The following is a 12553-nucleotide window of genomic DNA, read 5'->3' on the forward strand; positions in this document are numbered from 1 at the left end:
ATCAGGCTCAGAAGGCTCCAAAAATATTTCAAGAGGCTAGTGATCTCCCTGTCCTCCAAGAGGCTTGATTTATTTCCTCTCCCACAAATGGGCCCCTCCGGATTTCCTCAAGAAAGGTACTGACTCCCCAGAACTAGATCCCTCTCTGTTGAATGGAATTTACATGGATCAGAGAAGTCTGTTTTCCCAGGAGGTCTGAGCCTCAGACATGAGTTGGGATTGCCAGGGAAGCAGAGTTAGAGGTGGCAGCCGAGCCCAAAAGCCCCTTACTGCATTCACTGGCATCAGCAGTGTCCAGTGCCCTCCAGCCTCGGTTCAGCGGAGAGGAAGAGGAAGCAGCTGAGCTCCACAGTCAGAGGTCTGGTTGACAGGCTATAGCACTCAGGTGCGATCTTCCATCTGGCAGTCTTTTCTTCCGGCTTCACTTCCCTCATGTACTTTAGGAAGAAAAGGACTGGCTGCCCCAGAGGAAATTCTTTTCCAATCCTGCCTGGCTCATCTCTTGCCCTGGGAAAGGAAGGGAGCTAAGACGACCCTGCCCAGATTGGGCTGGGAGGGTGAAACTGCATCCTGCCTGCAGAGCCAGCAGAGCTCTCCAACAATATGCTTCATCCCCATATCAAGTAAGACCCTTTTGCCTCTAGGTTTTCCTCAATCTAGCACACTCCCTGAAGCCTGCAAGGGCATCAACTGAGGAAAACACCTCAATAGCAGAAGTGGAGCTGAGGGGACAGTCTCTCCAAAAATCCAATGAAGCCCTAGGGACACAGCTGGGAATTAGACATATTACCGAACTAAACTGTTAGTCTAAACATTTGAAATAAAGTTTGAAATTTTTCCTCAGAAAAGCTTGGCAGCAGGTAAAGTTGGGCTGAGCCCATCAGCCACATGGGGGCAGAAAAACTGGTAGGAACTTCTAGAGGCCAAGCATTCCCCCCCTATCAGTGACTGACAGGTCTGGTTCTGCTCCCAAGTTTTAAGCGGGCTGAAGTATCTACTACGATTGATCTATGGACCTTGGCACAAACAAGAAATGGACACTTTCTGAAAGTATGTTTTCTATAAAATACGCTCTTGGAAGGCGAAACAAAATAATGCGTCGTTCCTGTGTATGTTTATGGTGCTGTTGGCCCACTACAGTAGATAAACAAAAAATACTTTTCTTCTGTTTGCAACCTATGGAACATACCTGAATTACTATGTATTTCAAAAGTGCTTCTAGAAAGTAGCTTGTAAGATCTTCTTGTCCTTTATCTCCTGATTGTGGAGGGACAAGTGGAGTAATTTCCTCTACAGTCACTTGCGCTGTCCAAAAATGAAAAATAGTTAATTAAGATACTGGAACAAATTATTAAACCATCAATTTCTAAGCACCTAGAAGGCAACGGGGAGACATATAATGGCCAACATGAATTTGTCAAAAACAAACCATGACAAACTAATTTGATTTCCTTTTTACGAGACAGGTGGATAGTAGGGTAGCAGCAAATGAGATTTATCTTGATTTGAGTAAATTCTTTGACGCAGTCCCACATGACATTCTCATAAGCCTATTAGTGAAATGTGGTCTATATGAAAATTATTATAAGGCTGGTGCGCAAAAAGTTGAAAAACTATACCCAAAGAATACACCTCTACCCCGATATAACGAGACCCAATATAACACAAATTTGGATATAACGCAGTAAAGCAGCGCTCGGGGGCGGGGCGGGGCGGGACTGCGCGCTCTAGTGGATCAAAGCAAGTTCGATATAATGCAGTAAGATTTTTTGGCTCCGAGGACAGCGTTATATCGGGGTAGAGGTGTAGTTATCAATGGTTCACTATTAAGCTGGGAGGACTTATTGACGAGGGTCCCAGAGGAGTCTGTCCTGAGTCTGGTACTACTTAATATTTTCATTAATGATGTGGATAATGGGGTGGAGAGTATGCTTATAAAATTGCTAATGACACCAACCTAGGAGGGCTTGAAAGCCTTAGGAGGCCAGGATTAGAATTCAACACACCCCTGACAAATTGGGGAACTGGTCTGAAATCAACAAGATCAAATTCAATAGAGAGAAGTGCAGAGTACTAAACTTAGGAAGGAAAAATAAAATATAACAAATACAAATTGGAGAATAGCTGGTTAGGAAATAGTACTGCAGAAAAGGTTCTAGGAATTACAGGGGCTCACAAACTGAACGAAAGTCAACAAGTGATGCAGTTGCGAATAAGGCTAATATAATTCTGGGGTGTATTAACAGAAGTTTTGTATGCAATACACTGGGGATAATTGGTCTGCTCTACTTGGCACTAGTGAGATCTCAGCTGGAGTGGCGTGTCCAGTTTTGGATACCCACTTTAGGAAAGATGAGGACAAAATGGAAAGAGTCTATAAGAGAGCTACAAAAATTATAAAACGGTTTAAAAAATCCTGACCTGTGAAGAAACTGGGCATGGTTAGTCTTGAGAAAAAAGATGACTGAGGGGGCAATCAGGTATCAGTTTTCAAATATATTAAAGGTTATTATAAAGAGGATGGAGATCAATTGTTTCCTACCTCCAGTGGACGTGGACAAGAAGTAATGGGCTTAATCTGCAGCAAGGGAGATTTAGGTTAGATATTGGGAAAAACTTTCAAACCATGAGGAAATTTAAGGTCTAGGATACATGCTACAAGAGAGATTGAGGAATTCCCATCACTGGAGGTTTTTAAGAACAGGTTAGATAAACAGCTATCAGGCATAGATTAGGTATGTCTGGTCCTGCCTCAATGCAGGGGAATGGATGAAGTGACCTTTCATGGTCCCTTCCAGCACTATTTTTCTACAGTATATTTCATCAATAAATATACTGTTTCCCTTAATTTGTGTTTGTCTGAAAAATTATGACAAACAGGTGTTGGAAAATTGGCTGCTCAAAACAAAATCAAATACAAATTACAACCAAAAATCCTACCCCAAGAGTGATTCAAATTTAAAAGAGACTTTGCCAATAAGTTCTCTACAAGTTGTCTTATCATGCCCTTTGTACTTTTTTCACTTTTATGTGGTAAGCACACATCAAATCATCATCATCAAGGCTATCTGTGCTTACTTTTGAATACTTATTTTATTAAGTCTATCTGCTCAGTCCCTATTTTAAAAATCTGTTACTGTTTCATAATATCAAGCCAAACAAGGAAAATTCCAAAATGGATTTCGCACTTTCGTTTTAAGGAACTAAAATATCTATCCTATGGTTCTTTCAGTTGTTCTTTCATTAGTCAGTAATCTTAAACCTGTTTTATGATTATTATTGCTGCTTTTAGATTTTAGTTACATTTTTATTTAAAATTCTCCAGTTATATTTGTTCAGTGCTTCTCTATTTTGTACTCTCTTGTAATCAAAGCTTGAGCATTTTTTCCAGCTCCTCGTCCTCCATAATTCTTTGCTGCCTAACAGCATGTAAGTCCTGCCCTGCTTGTTCCTCCTTTCCTATTGTTTTGGACACTGCAGAACAACAGACACGACAACAAGAACCTCTGGGGTCCCTGGCACAATCTGCACTATGGGGCTGCTCTGAAGCTGTGACCCCTGGAAGCCCTGGTGCCCCAGAAGCACACCAGGATAGCTGCTGGGAAACCAAGCATGGCCTGTGGTGTTTCACTGGAAGTTCATTGAAATGGATATGTTTCCATAAAATATTTTACTTTTGATAAATCAAGTTTCTAATAAAAGCCCGTTTTGTCAGAAAATACTGACCAGCTCTAGTTATGATAACCAGTATGAGAGGAGAGGATGCTGTGAATCTTTTTTTTGGGAAAAGGTGAAGTTGAAAGAGATCTTCATACAGGGGTCTTATGGAGTTAGTGATACAGCTACAGGTATAAATGTTGCTCCGAGTGATCTGCGGAACTCATTGTCCCAAGAAATCATTGAGACTAAGAATCTAGTAGAAATCAAAGGATCATCCATATGAATAATGAAAATATCCAGTTGCCTTAGCTAGTATAAAAATTATGCCATAAAAGGATATAAACCCTTATGCCTTAGGGCACAAGGCTGCAGTTAGAGGTTACAGTTTCTCCTATGAGCAGATTATTCTATAATTGTCCACTATGGTGGTTCATAAACCTCTCTCTTGAATATCAGGTACTGGCCACTGTAAAGATACTGGATTAGATGGACCACTGCTCTGCTGCAGTAAAGCAACACATAGGTTCCTAAGAGATTTGGGAAGAGAAAAAAGGATCAGGGTCAAGAATGATACCAGGATCCTAGAAGCCCTGAGCACAGCTGCACTCATTAGTGGTTCCATAAGCCCCATGGGTAACCGAAAGCATATCAGATGACTTACTTTAGTTATTTCTACAGTACCTGAGCAATGGAAAAGTTAATGAAATGGGACTATGTAAAGAACTGGGTAATGCTACTAAATTAATTACTTACTTTCTTGAACATTAAGTGGAGGATTAATGAGATTATCTAGTGTTCGAGGTCCATACTCAGATTGTGGTGATGAAAATCCAGGAATTAAGCAAGAAAACATACACAGCTGTTCTTTACTACAGTTATTCTGAAGTGCTTGCAACCACAAGAGGAAGAGACGCACACCTTCTCGACGGATCTTAAAAGGGGAAAAAGGGAGTTTTTTGTTTGTCAGACTCTTTGCTTTTTAAGCAGCATTACACTCTAGTATGTATAGACTTGCAAATAGCTTCCTTACATATGCATACAAACAAAAAGGGCCAGGTCTGTAGAGTACAAAAGTGCTACTTTTGCACAATCTCTCCCTTTCAATAAAGAACTGCACCAGAGAGACCATGTCAACAATACCACTCTTTTTTCTTCAAAAAGTAATCAAAGTGTTACAAAATATATTTCTTAAAAATTATTGATCTTTCTGCTCATAACCAAAACTGATAGAAAAAAAGACTGATTTATTCATTTATTATATATATGAACAAAAAATTATTCCTCTCCCCATATGAAGTAAAAATTAGGACTTTTCCTCTTGAAAGCAAAAATTAAAGCACCAATCCTGCAAACACTATGCACCTGTTTACCTCTATGTGACTTCTGAAGGTACTAAACCAGGACCACAGAAGTTGACAGGTTCAGGGCCTATTATGAATGTAATCAAACTTGTTAGTCTGTTACTGTTTTTGTGCCAGTGATTATTCTAAGAAAAGCATATACATCAAAAATGCGAAAGTAAAAAGATATGTTTTTATTTTCCTTACCTTTAAGGAATTTCCGGTGTGAAGGAGTTTCTTTAAAATCAAACCTGAAAGGAAAATACATTTTAAAGATGTTCTTTGCTCTTTACTTAACTGCAGATGTCAGAGTTCTCGGTCAGACTTGATACTCTTTTAAGCAAGTCCTTGGCAATCTCCAATTTACTCTTGGTGAACTTAATATCCCTCTGACAATCACCTCAATGCCAGAAGGGGGGGAAAAAAGATCACCTTCCACAAGATCTGTTCCTTTTCTCATAATCAATACCAAAAAATTTATAAAAATGTAGGATAGCGTAAATAAAAGCACAAGTGGGCAAAGGTTCCTAATTCATCAATGCTGTTGCTATTCAAATGCCTAGTTTAGGGTTATACTGGATAGCTTGTGTTCCATGCTTGTGTACTAGACAGGAAAAGGACTTCCTGGGTCATCTACTGTAATTCGTAGCACAGAACAGGATTTTCCATCTACACTATCTTTATGTTTTCTCTAATATTGTTCTTTTATACCAAACTCCAGTAATGGTGCCTATGACAATCAGCGTCCAGACACTCCAGGTGGCATGAACCCCAAAGAATAAAGTTATTGTGTTAAAAAAGCATGTCAAGTAAGGTCTTTAACCTTGTAATGTTCTGAACTTAATGGTCTTTAGGAGATATTTATACAGACTGTGGTTTGGATTTATATATAAAGAAAACTGTGCTCATAATTTGTGCTAGAACATTCAGCTCCACCTCACAACAGGGCGGTAAGTAGTGAAGACTGAGAAAGGATGCCTCACCAAGCAGATGAGACTAGCTCCAAGCACCTAGCACTGTACAACCTGAAAAAAGATAATTAACTAATGAACCATTAACATTGGTAGGAAGGCACTAAAACACCCCATCTGTAAAGTCAAGAGGGGACTTCCCCCACCCTGAATAACCACGAATCATTAATCTGACAGGAAAAAAAACCAAAAAAAAAACAAAAAACAAAAAACTGCCAATCCTTTTTAAAAGGGAAGAGGTTTGAAGTGAAATCTATTCAGAACCTGAGAGAGAGTCTTGAAGGTAGGAGGCTGTCTGAATGCTGGATCCCCACTGTGGCAGTGGGCATGCTGGGAAACTTTTCAGAGACAACAGGTAAGTTTCATTAGAAATGGGAGTTTAATTTGAAAGCAGAAAGCTTGTGGTTGCATCTTGATGTTTATCTTCTGTGTAACTTGTAGCATGGGTGGCAGGTTTGTAGAAATGTTGGTGGTGCCCAGAACCTGCCCACCCCCCCCAAACTCAGCCCTCACCTGGATAAGGCTCTGAGAGCGGGGAGGTCTGAGGTGCGGGTCTTGGGCTGGGAATTAGGGTGCAGGATGCGGGCTGGGATGGAGTTTGGGTGCTGGGTGAAGGCTCCGGGCTGGGGCAGGGGATGGGTGTGTAGGAGGGGGTGAGGGGTGCAGGCTCTGGGATGGAGTTTGGGGATGGAAGGGGGTGCAGGATTTGGGAGGGAGTTTGAGGGCAGGAGGGGGGCACACTCTGGGAGGGAGTTTGGGGATAAGAGGGTGTGCAGGAGTGAGGGCTGTGGGGCTGAGGATGAGGGGTTGGGGTGTGGGAGGGGGATCAGGGCTGGAGCAGAGGATTAGGGTGCAGGAGGATGAGGGCTCTGGCTGAGGATGAGGGGTTCATGATGCAGGGGGCTCAGAACTGAGGCAGAGGATTAGGGTGCAGGGGGATGAGGGTTGGGGCTGAGGATGAAGGGTTCATGATGCAGGAGGGGCTCAGGGCTGGGGCAGAGGATTAGGTGTAGGGGGATGAGGGCTCTGGCTGGGGCTGAGGATGAGGGGTTCATGATGCAGGAGGGGGCTCAGAGCTGGGGCAGAGGATTGGTGTACGGGGGGATGAGGGTTGAGGATGAAGGATTCATGATGCAGGAGGGGGCTCAGGGCTGGGGCAGAGGATCAGGGTGTGGGGGGGGATGAGGGGTTTGGGGTGTTGGAGAGGCTCAGGGCTAGGGTGAAAGGGCAGGGTAAGGGCAGCCTGCTCTGCCATTAGCCGTTGGGGGGCACTAGGACCCTGGGGCAGCAGCACAAACTGGCATGGGAGAGGTGCACGCCACTTTCTTCCAGGCAGGGATGCGACGGGGCGCGGAGGAGACCTGCGGGGGTCGGGGCCCACTCCTGGCAGGGCTGGGGGAGAGACCCAGCTCCAAATATTGGTGAAGCAGAGCCCCCAGCCCTGAATATTGCTGGAGTTCGGGCACCACAAAAGAATATAACCCACCGCCTATGCTTTGTGTTTGCTTCCCCTTACAATTTTCAACTTCGAATCTATGATTTTTCTATCAAATAAAATGTTTCCAACGTGCAAACTACATGGAGTGTGCGTGCCAAAGCAAGCAAGGTGTTGTCAGGGGGCCGGGGAGGGCAGGTTTCATGCATTTGAGGGTGATGAATCAGATGGGAAAAGTACAACTATCCAGTAGTTAAGAACTCGGGATAGACTGATTTGGGAAGACTAGGGACTAGAAGGGCCGTTGGGGTCACCCTGAAAGGAGTAACTATTCTGGTGGAAGCCAGGGTGAGACTTTATATTTGTGAGCTGGCTAGTGGTTATCAGGGCTCTGAGCCATAGCAGTAAGGCACCTGAAGTTACAAGGCAGGCAGTGACAGAAGCCCTTGCTGGTCTGAATGATCTCCAAGTGTCCCAGTGCCTAACTCTCTCTCTAGAAAAATCATTTCATAATATCAGTTACCTTATTGTTAAGACACTTACAAACATCCAGACTAAGTTTTTTTTTAAAAAGTTGCTGAAGTTTTAAGTCCTTGCTCCTTATTATGCCACTTTAAAGTATGTAATCCCTATCCCCTCCTTTATATTATCATGCAAATAAAACTGTCAAACTTAAGACATTAAAGAACTCAGTTACACTTTATATAGCATCTTGTTTGAATCTATTTTTTTAAACCACTTATCATAAAAAACAAGACTTCTTTTTTAAATACAAACTCACCAATACTATGAAACTGCCACCTCTGATGAATCCTTTCTGGAAGAAGTTGTAAAATTTTCTACAAAAGCAAAAGCCAACAATCCACACTACAGAGTTATTACCTAAAAAATGCATGCTAGAAATACCAAAGATTAACAGCAGTTATCAAGGGAAAAAATGTAAGTTTTCTTAATTAGTAATGCTGTCTTTTTGTGGCATCCACCCACCCCCAAAAAAAGGCCACCCACAGGAAGAAGATAAAATTAATTTTCTAAAAATTTGCTTATCTGAATCCAAGATACAAGTTAAATATGCATATGCAGCATTTTGCTGTAATTATATAGATGAACAGGCATTTCTAGTGGCATCCCATGTACATGACCACCTCCAGTATATGGCAAGCTATAAACAGCTTGATTCACCATTGAATTACATTCTTTGTGGGAACACAAGGTAGGTGCGGTAAAATCTTTTATTGGACAAACCTCTGTTGATTAGAGAGACAAGCTTTTGAGCCACACAGAGCTCTTCTAAGTCTGGGAAAGGTGCATCTTAGCTAAATCCAATGTAGAACAGATTGTTTATAAAAGGACCATTCAAGGTAGAGTAGCCCGTTAACACCTCTACAGTTATAGGAGAGAGAGAGAGAGTGTGAGTGTGAGTGTGAGTGTGTTCAGCCCATGATTTCCAGCATCCAGCCGACTGATCAATTTTAAGCTCCCACGCTTGTCTTCCGAAACTGTTATGCACATTTCCTTTGAGGATGAAGACTGATCGATCATTCTATATCTGACCTCTTTGTGAAGTGTTCACCCACAGGTGATTGATAAAAAGACAAAAATATCATTTTTCCTGTGAGTTCATTTGAGAGCATAGCAATTGTCTGGTTTCACTCAGAGTTACTGGGGCATTTAGTGGCCTGGATGAGGTATGCCACATGTTAGGCATGTGTAGGATCCAAGGATGACTGCAGAGATGTTAACAACAATCTGCCTTGAATGGTCCCTTACAATACATGCTAACTACTTACCCTAAAAAATCAGATCCACTTCGCATTTTGCTGTGATGCTGGAAGTACCTTTTCCAGAACTGAAGAAGAGCTGTGTGTGACTGGAAAGATTCTCTCTCACCAACAGAAGTTGGTCCTATAAAAGATATTACCTCATCCACTTTGTCTCTCTAATATCCTGGAACCAATACAGTTACAAGTACACTGAATACATTCTTTTTTGGGCAGTTAATATTTAACCTGTGTAGTTGCACCCAAGGAAGCAGAAAATGGGCCTACCAAAACCATATTCACTGATCCTCCCCATGAAATTATATGATTTGCTCATTCCAGGTTTGCTCCAACTTCTAACAGCCTAATCCTACAGTTCCATTGTGTTAAAACCCAATAACTTTCTGGCAAATTATCAGAGTCAAAAAACAATACTGGAAGATTCAAAACATCTTACCTCAAAAATAAAAAGTATAGCATCTAATTCTTCCCTCTGAGACTTGTGACCTAAATTTAATTCAGAAAGAATCCTTAAATTATGTAGTTTTCATTATGAAAAGTCATTTAAGGGCCCATTGAATAAAAATATAAATACACAAAACATCTATACTTCTACAGATACAGAAAGTAAATTTCTCACATTCCTTCCACTGAATTAAACCATTGCATTGGTTTAAAATAGTACCCTGTATTTTTGACATTATATTTAGAGTCTACAGATTACCACACCAGCAACTGAATGTAACTATGGAGCGAACGACTAGTGTAGTTACTAAAAATATAAAATGTAAAATATTTTGCAGGGATAACAATACAAAACCTAGATGGGCAGTGGAATTTATTTAGGTTTCAGAGCAAACTTTTAGATTTCACTTTAACGGTATTAAAATGTGAAACTGCACTATTAGAAAAAGTTTTGAGTTCTGGTTTATATTTTTCTCTCACAGAATATTAAAGCAAGCTCTGGAATAGAGTTATAATATTCAACAAGAGAGAATTAAAGAACTTTTTAACAAAAGTGATGTGTTTTGACCTACCCACCCTCCAGATCAAGTTATACCACACACTTTATGAAACATGCAGTATTTTGGGAAATAAAAAAATATTTCTTTAAAATCTATAAGAACAGAGCTAGCTTAAGATTTGAAGATCCTCAAATCTACAAAAAGATTAGAAGGGCTAGCAGGCAAGCTTGTCTCTCCTTGCCCCGTATAAGTGTCAGTTGCTTCTCCCAATAATGATCCAACTGGTGAACCTGCCTTGGATCTCAGCCCACACAGATAGTTACCAAACAGTGGAGCACAAATGATGGAATCAAGACCAACCCTGCTTCAAAGTGTTAATAAACGTCGCTGCAGAGAAAGAAATTTCAAATTTGAAAGACATTTGAAATTCTTACCTTTCTGTTTGAGACCTACTTCAATAGTCACAAAATTTTCAAAGAACACATAATATATAGGTGAAAAGTGTAGGTCAAAAAACTGTTTAAGATCAATGGACTCTGCATTTTCTGAAAGACAAACAGAAGGTTATTTTTCTCTCTCATTATCTAGACTTATGGTTCATCAAGTTATATCAATGTTTAATAATACCAGATGAGCAAGACGTTTAGGAAGACTAATATATTCAATACAGAAGTCAAAGCACACTTACAATTCTGGCTAATTAAATTCAAGTTGCTGGGTATGGATTGCTTAGTATATATTTATGTTTAAGCAAGACAAACAAACAATGACCATTCTTTCTTAAATTATTTTTGCATGCAAGACATCAAAAGGTGTCACATCAATTCTATCTTAAGCATTCCTTGAGTGTGGGTCACTCTAATATCTAGGAACTCATAAAAAGAATAGAAGTACTTGTGGCACCTTAGAGGCTAACATTTATTAGAGCATAAGCTTTCATGGGCTACAGCCCACTTCTTTGCGGATACAGACTAACATGGCTGCTACTCAGAAACTCATAAGTAGTTCCACCCCTCTTCTCCCTCCCTCCCAAAAAAAGATTACTTAATTAAAATACTTTAGAGGAAAAAGCAGGGCAACTAACCAAAATTTGGACACATACTTCACAATTAACACAGTTAAATTATATGGGCCAAAATGTGTCAGTATATAACCTTCACTATATTGTTGTACATTCATTCCACGTTAAATAAAGGTCTTTTTTAATGACCTGTCTGACCATAATCTCCTAATTACAGTCCTCCTCACACCAGTGTCCTTCTGACCCTGTTGTTTAAATCTAATGACATCACAACTACCTGCCTGCTTAATAAGCTATAAGTGACGAAGTGTAAGTGACAGATGTCAAATGCTTGTGTTTCAAAGCAGCACCCTGGAATCCCCATATTCACCATGGTCATATAATTATATATTTTGTGCACAGTATGCATTTTGAGGTATCATTTTAAAAGTCTTGATCTGTCAAACATTAATATCCTGTTGGCTTGTATGTGCTATCATTGTAGGGAAGTTATGAAGTTTTGCTATGTGTGTGTTATTAAACTATGTTGTGAAGTTGTGAACAACCACAACCAGCCTTTCAGGTGCAACAATGGAGGAATCCACATTCCCAAGGACTATCCCAAGATCTGTATACAATTGAGACTTTCCAGATATTGCACATAACAATGGAGACATAGCCTAGGACAGGGGTCTCAAACACGCAGCCCGCAAGCCGGGGCTATTCCCTGCAGCCCACCAACCGGCTGGCACCCGCCCCTCTGGCCTACTTCCAGGCTAGGGGTGGGCAAACTACACCGCAGGATTGCCCCCTTCAAGCCCTGCGCTGCTCCCTGAAGCAGGTGGCATCAAGTCCCTGCAGCTGGGGGGTGGGGAGGGGCACGGCACGTGGCGGCAGGGGAGAAGCAGAAGGCTCCATCCATGTGTTGCCCAGGCTTCCAGGCACCGCCCCCCCACAGCTCCCACTGGCCGGGAACAGGCAACTGCGGCCAATGGGAGCTTTGGAGGTGGTACCTGGAGGCGCAGCAAGCAGCATGCAGAGCCCTGCATCTCCCTCCCCCAGGGGTTGCAGGGACATGGTTACAGGCACTTCCGGGAGCGTGGCCCGGAGCACACCCACTGCCACCCCGGAGCCAAAAGCCCTCCTGCACCCCACCCCCCAACTCCCTGCCCTGAGCCCCCTGCCTGCACCCCAACCCAGTCTTGAGCCCCCTGCTGCATCCCCAACCCTTCTACACCCCAATCCCCTGCCCGCACCCCAACTCCCCGTCCTCCAGCTCCCCGCCCTGAGACTCCAGCCCCCTGCTCTGAGCCCCTTGCTGCATCCCACACCCTTCCTGCACCTCAACCCCCTGCCACATCCCACACCCCTTCTGCACCCTGAGCCCCCTGCCTGCACCCCAACCCCCTGCCCTGAGCCCCC

General features: G+C 42.2%; 1 protein-coding gene across 3 annotated transcripts in view; it reads right to left on the reverse strand.

The window, feature by feature from the left end:
• Positions 1-12553, reverse strand: part of RALGAPA1 (Ral GTPase activating protein catalytic subunit alpha 1) — a 245702-nt gene that overhangs the window by 198463 nt on the left and 34686 nt on the right. For all 3 annotated transcript variants that reach the window (XM_050954009.1, XM_050954010.1, XM_050954011.1), the window contains exons 2-7: positions 10566-10676; positions 9624-9673; positions 8188-8245; positions 5208-5251; positions 4414-4591; positions 1190-1305 (exon numbers count right to left, since the gene is read on the reverse strand). In XM_050954009.1, coding sequence (XP_050809966.1) covers positions 1190-1305; positions 4414-4591; positions 5208-5251; positions 8188-8245; positions 9624-9673; positions 10566-10676 — 557 coding nt within the window. The remainder of the gene's footprint in view (positions 1-1189; positions 1306-4413; positions 4592-5207; positions 5252-8187; positions 8246-9623; positions 9674-10565; positions 10677-12553) is intronic.

This window comes from Gopherus flavomarginatus, chromosome 5, assembly GCF_025201925.1.
Source record: "Gopherus flavomarginatus isolate rGopFla2 chromosome 5, rGopFla2.mat.asm, whole genome shotgun sequence".
Classification (NCBI taxonomy): domain Eukaryota; kingdom Metazoa; phylum Chordata; order Testudines; family Testudinidae; genus Gopherus; species Gopherus flavomarginatus.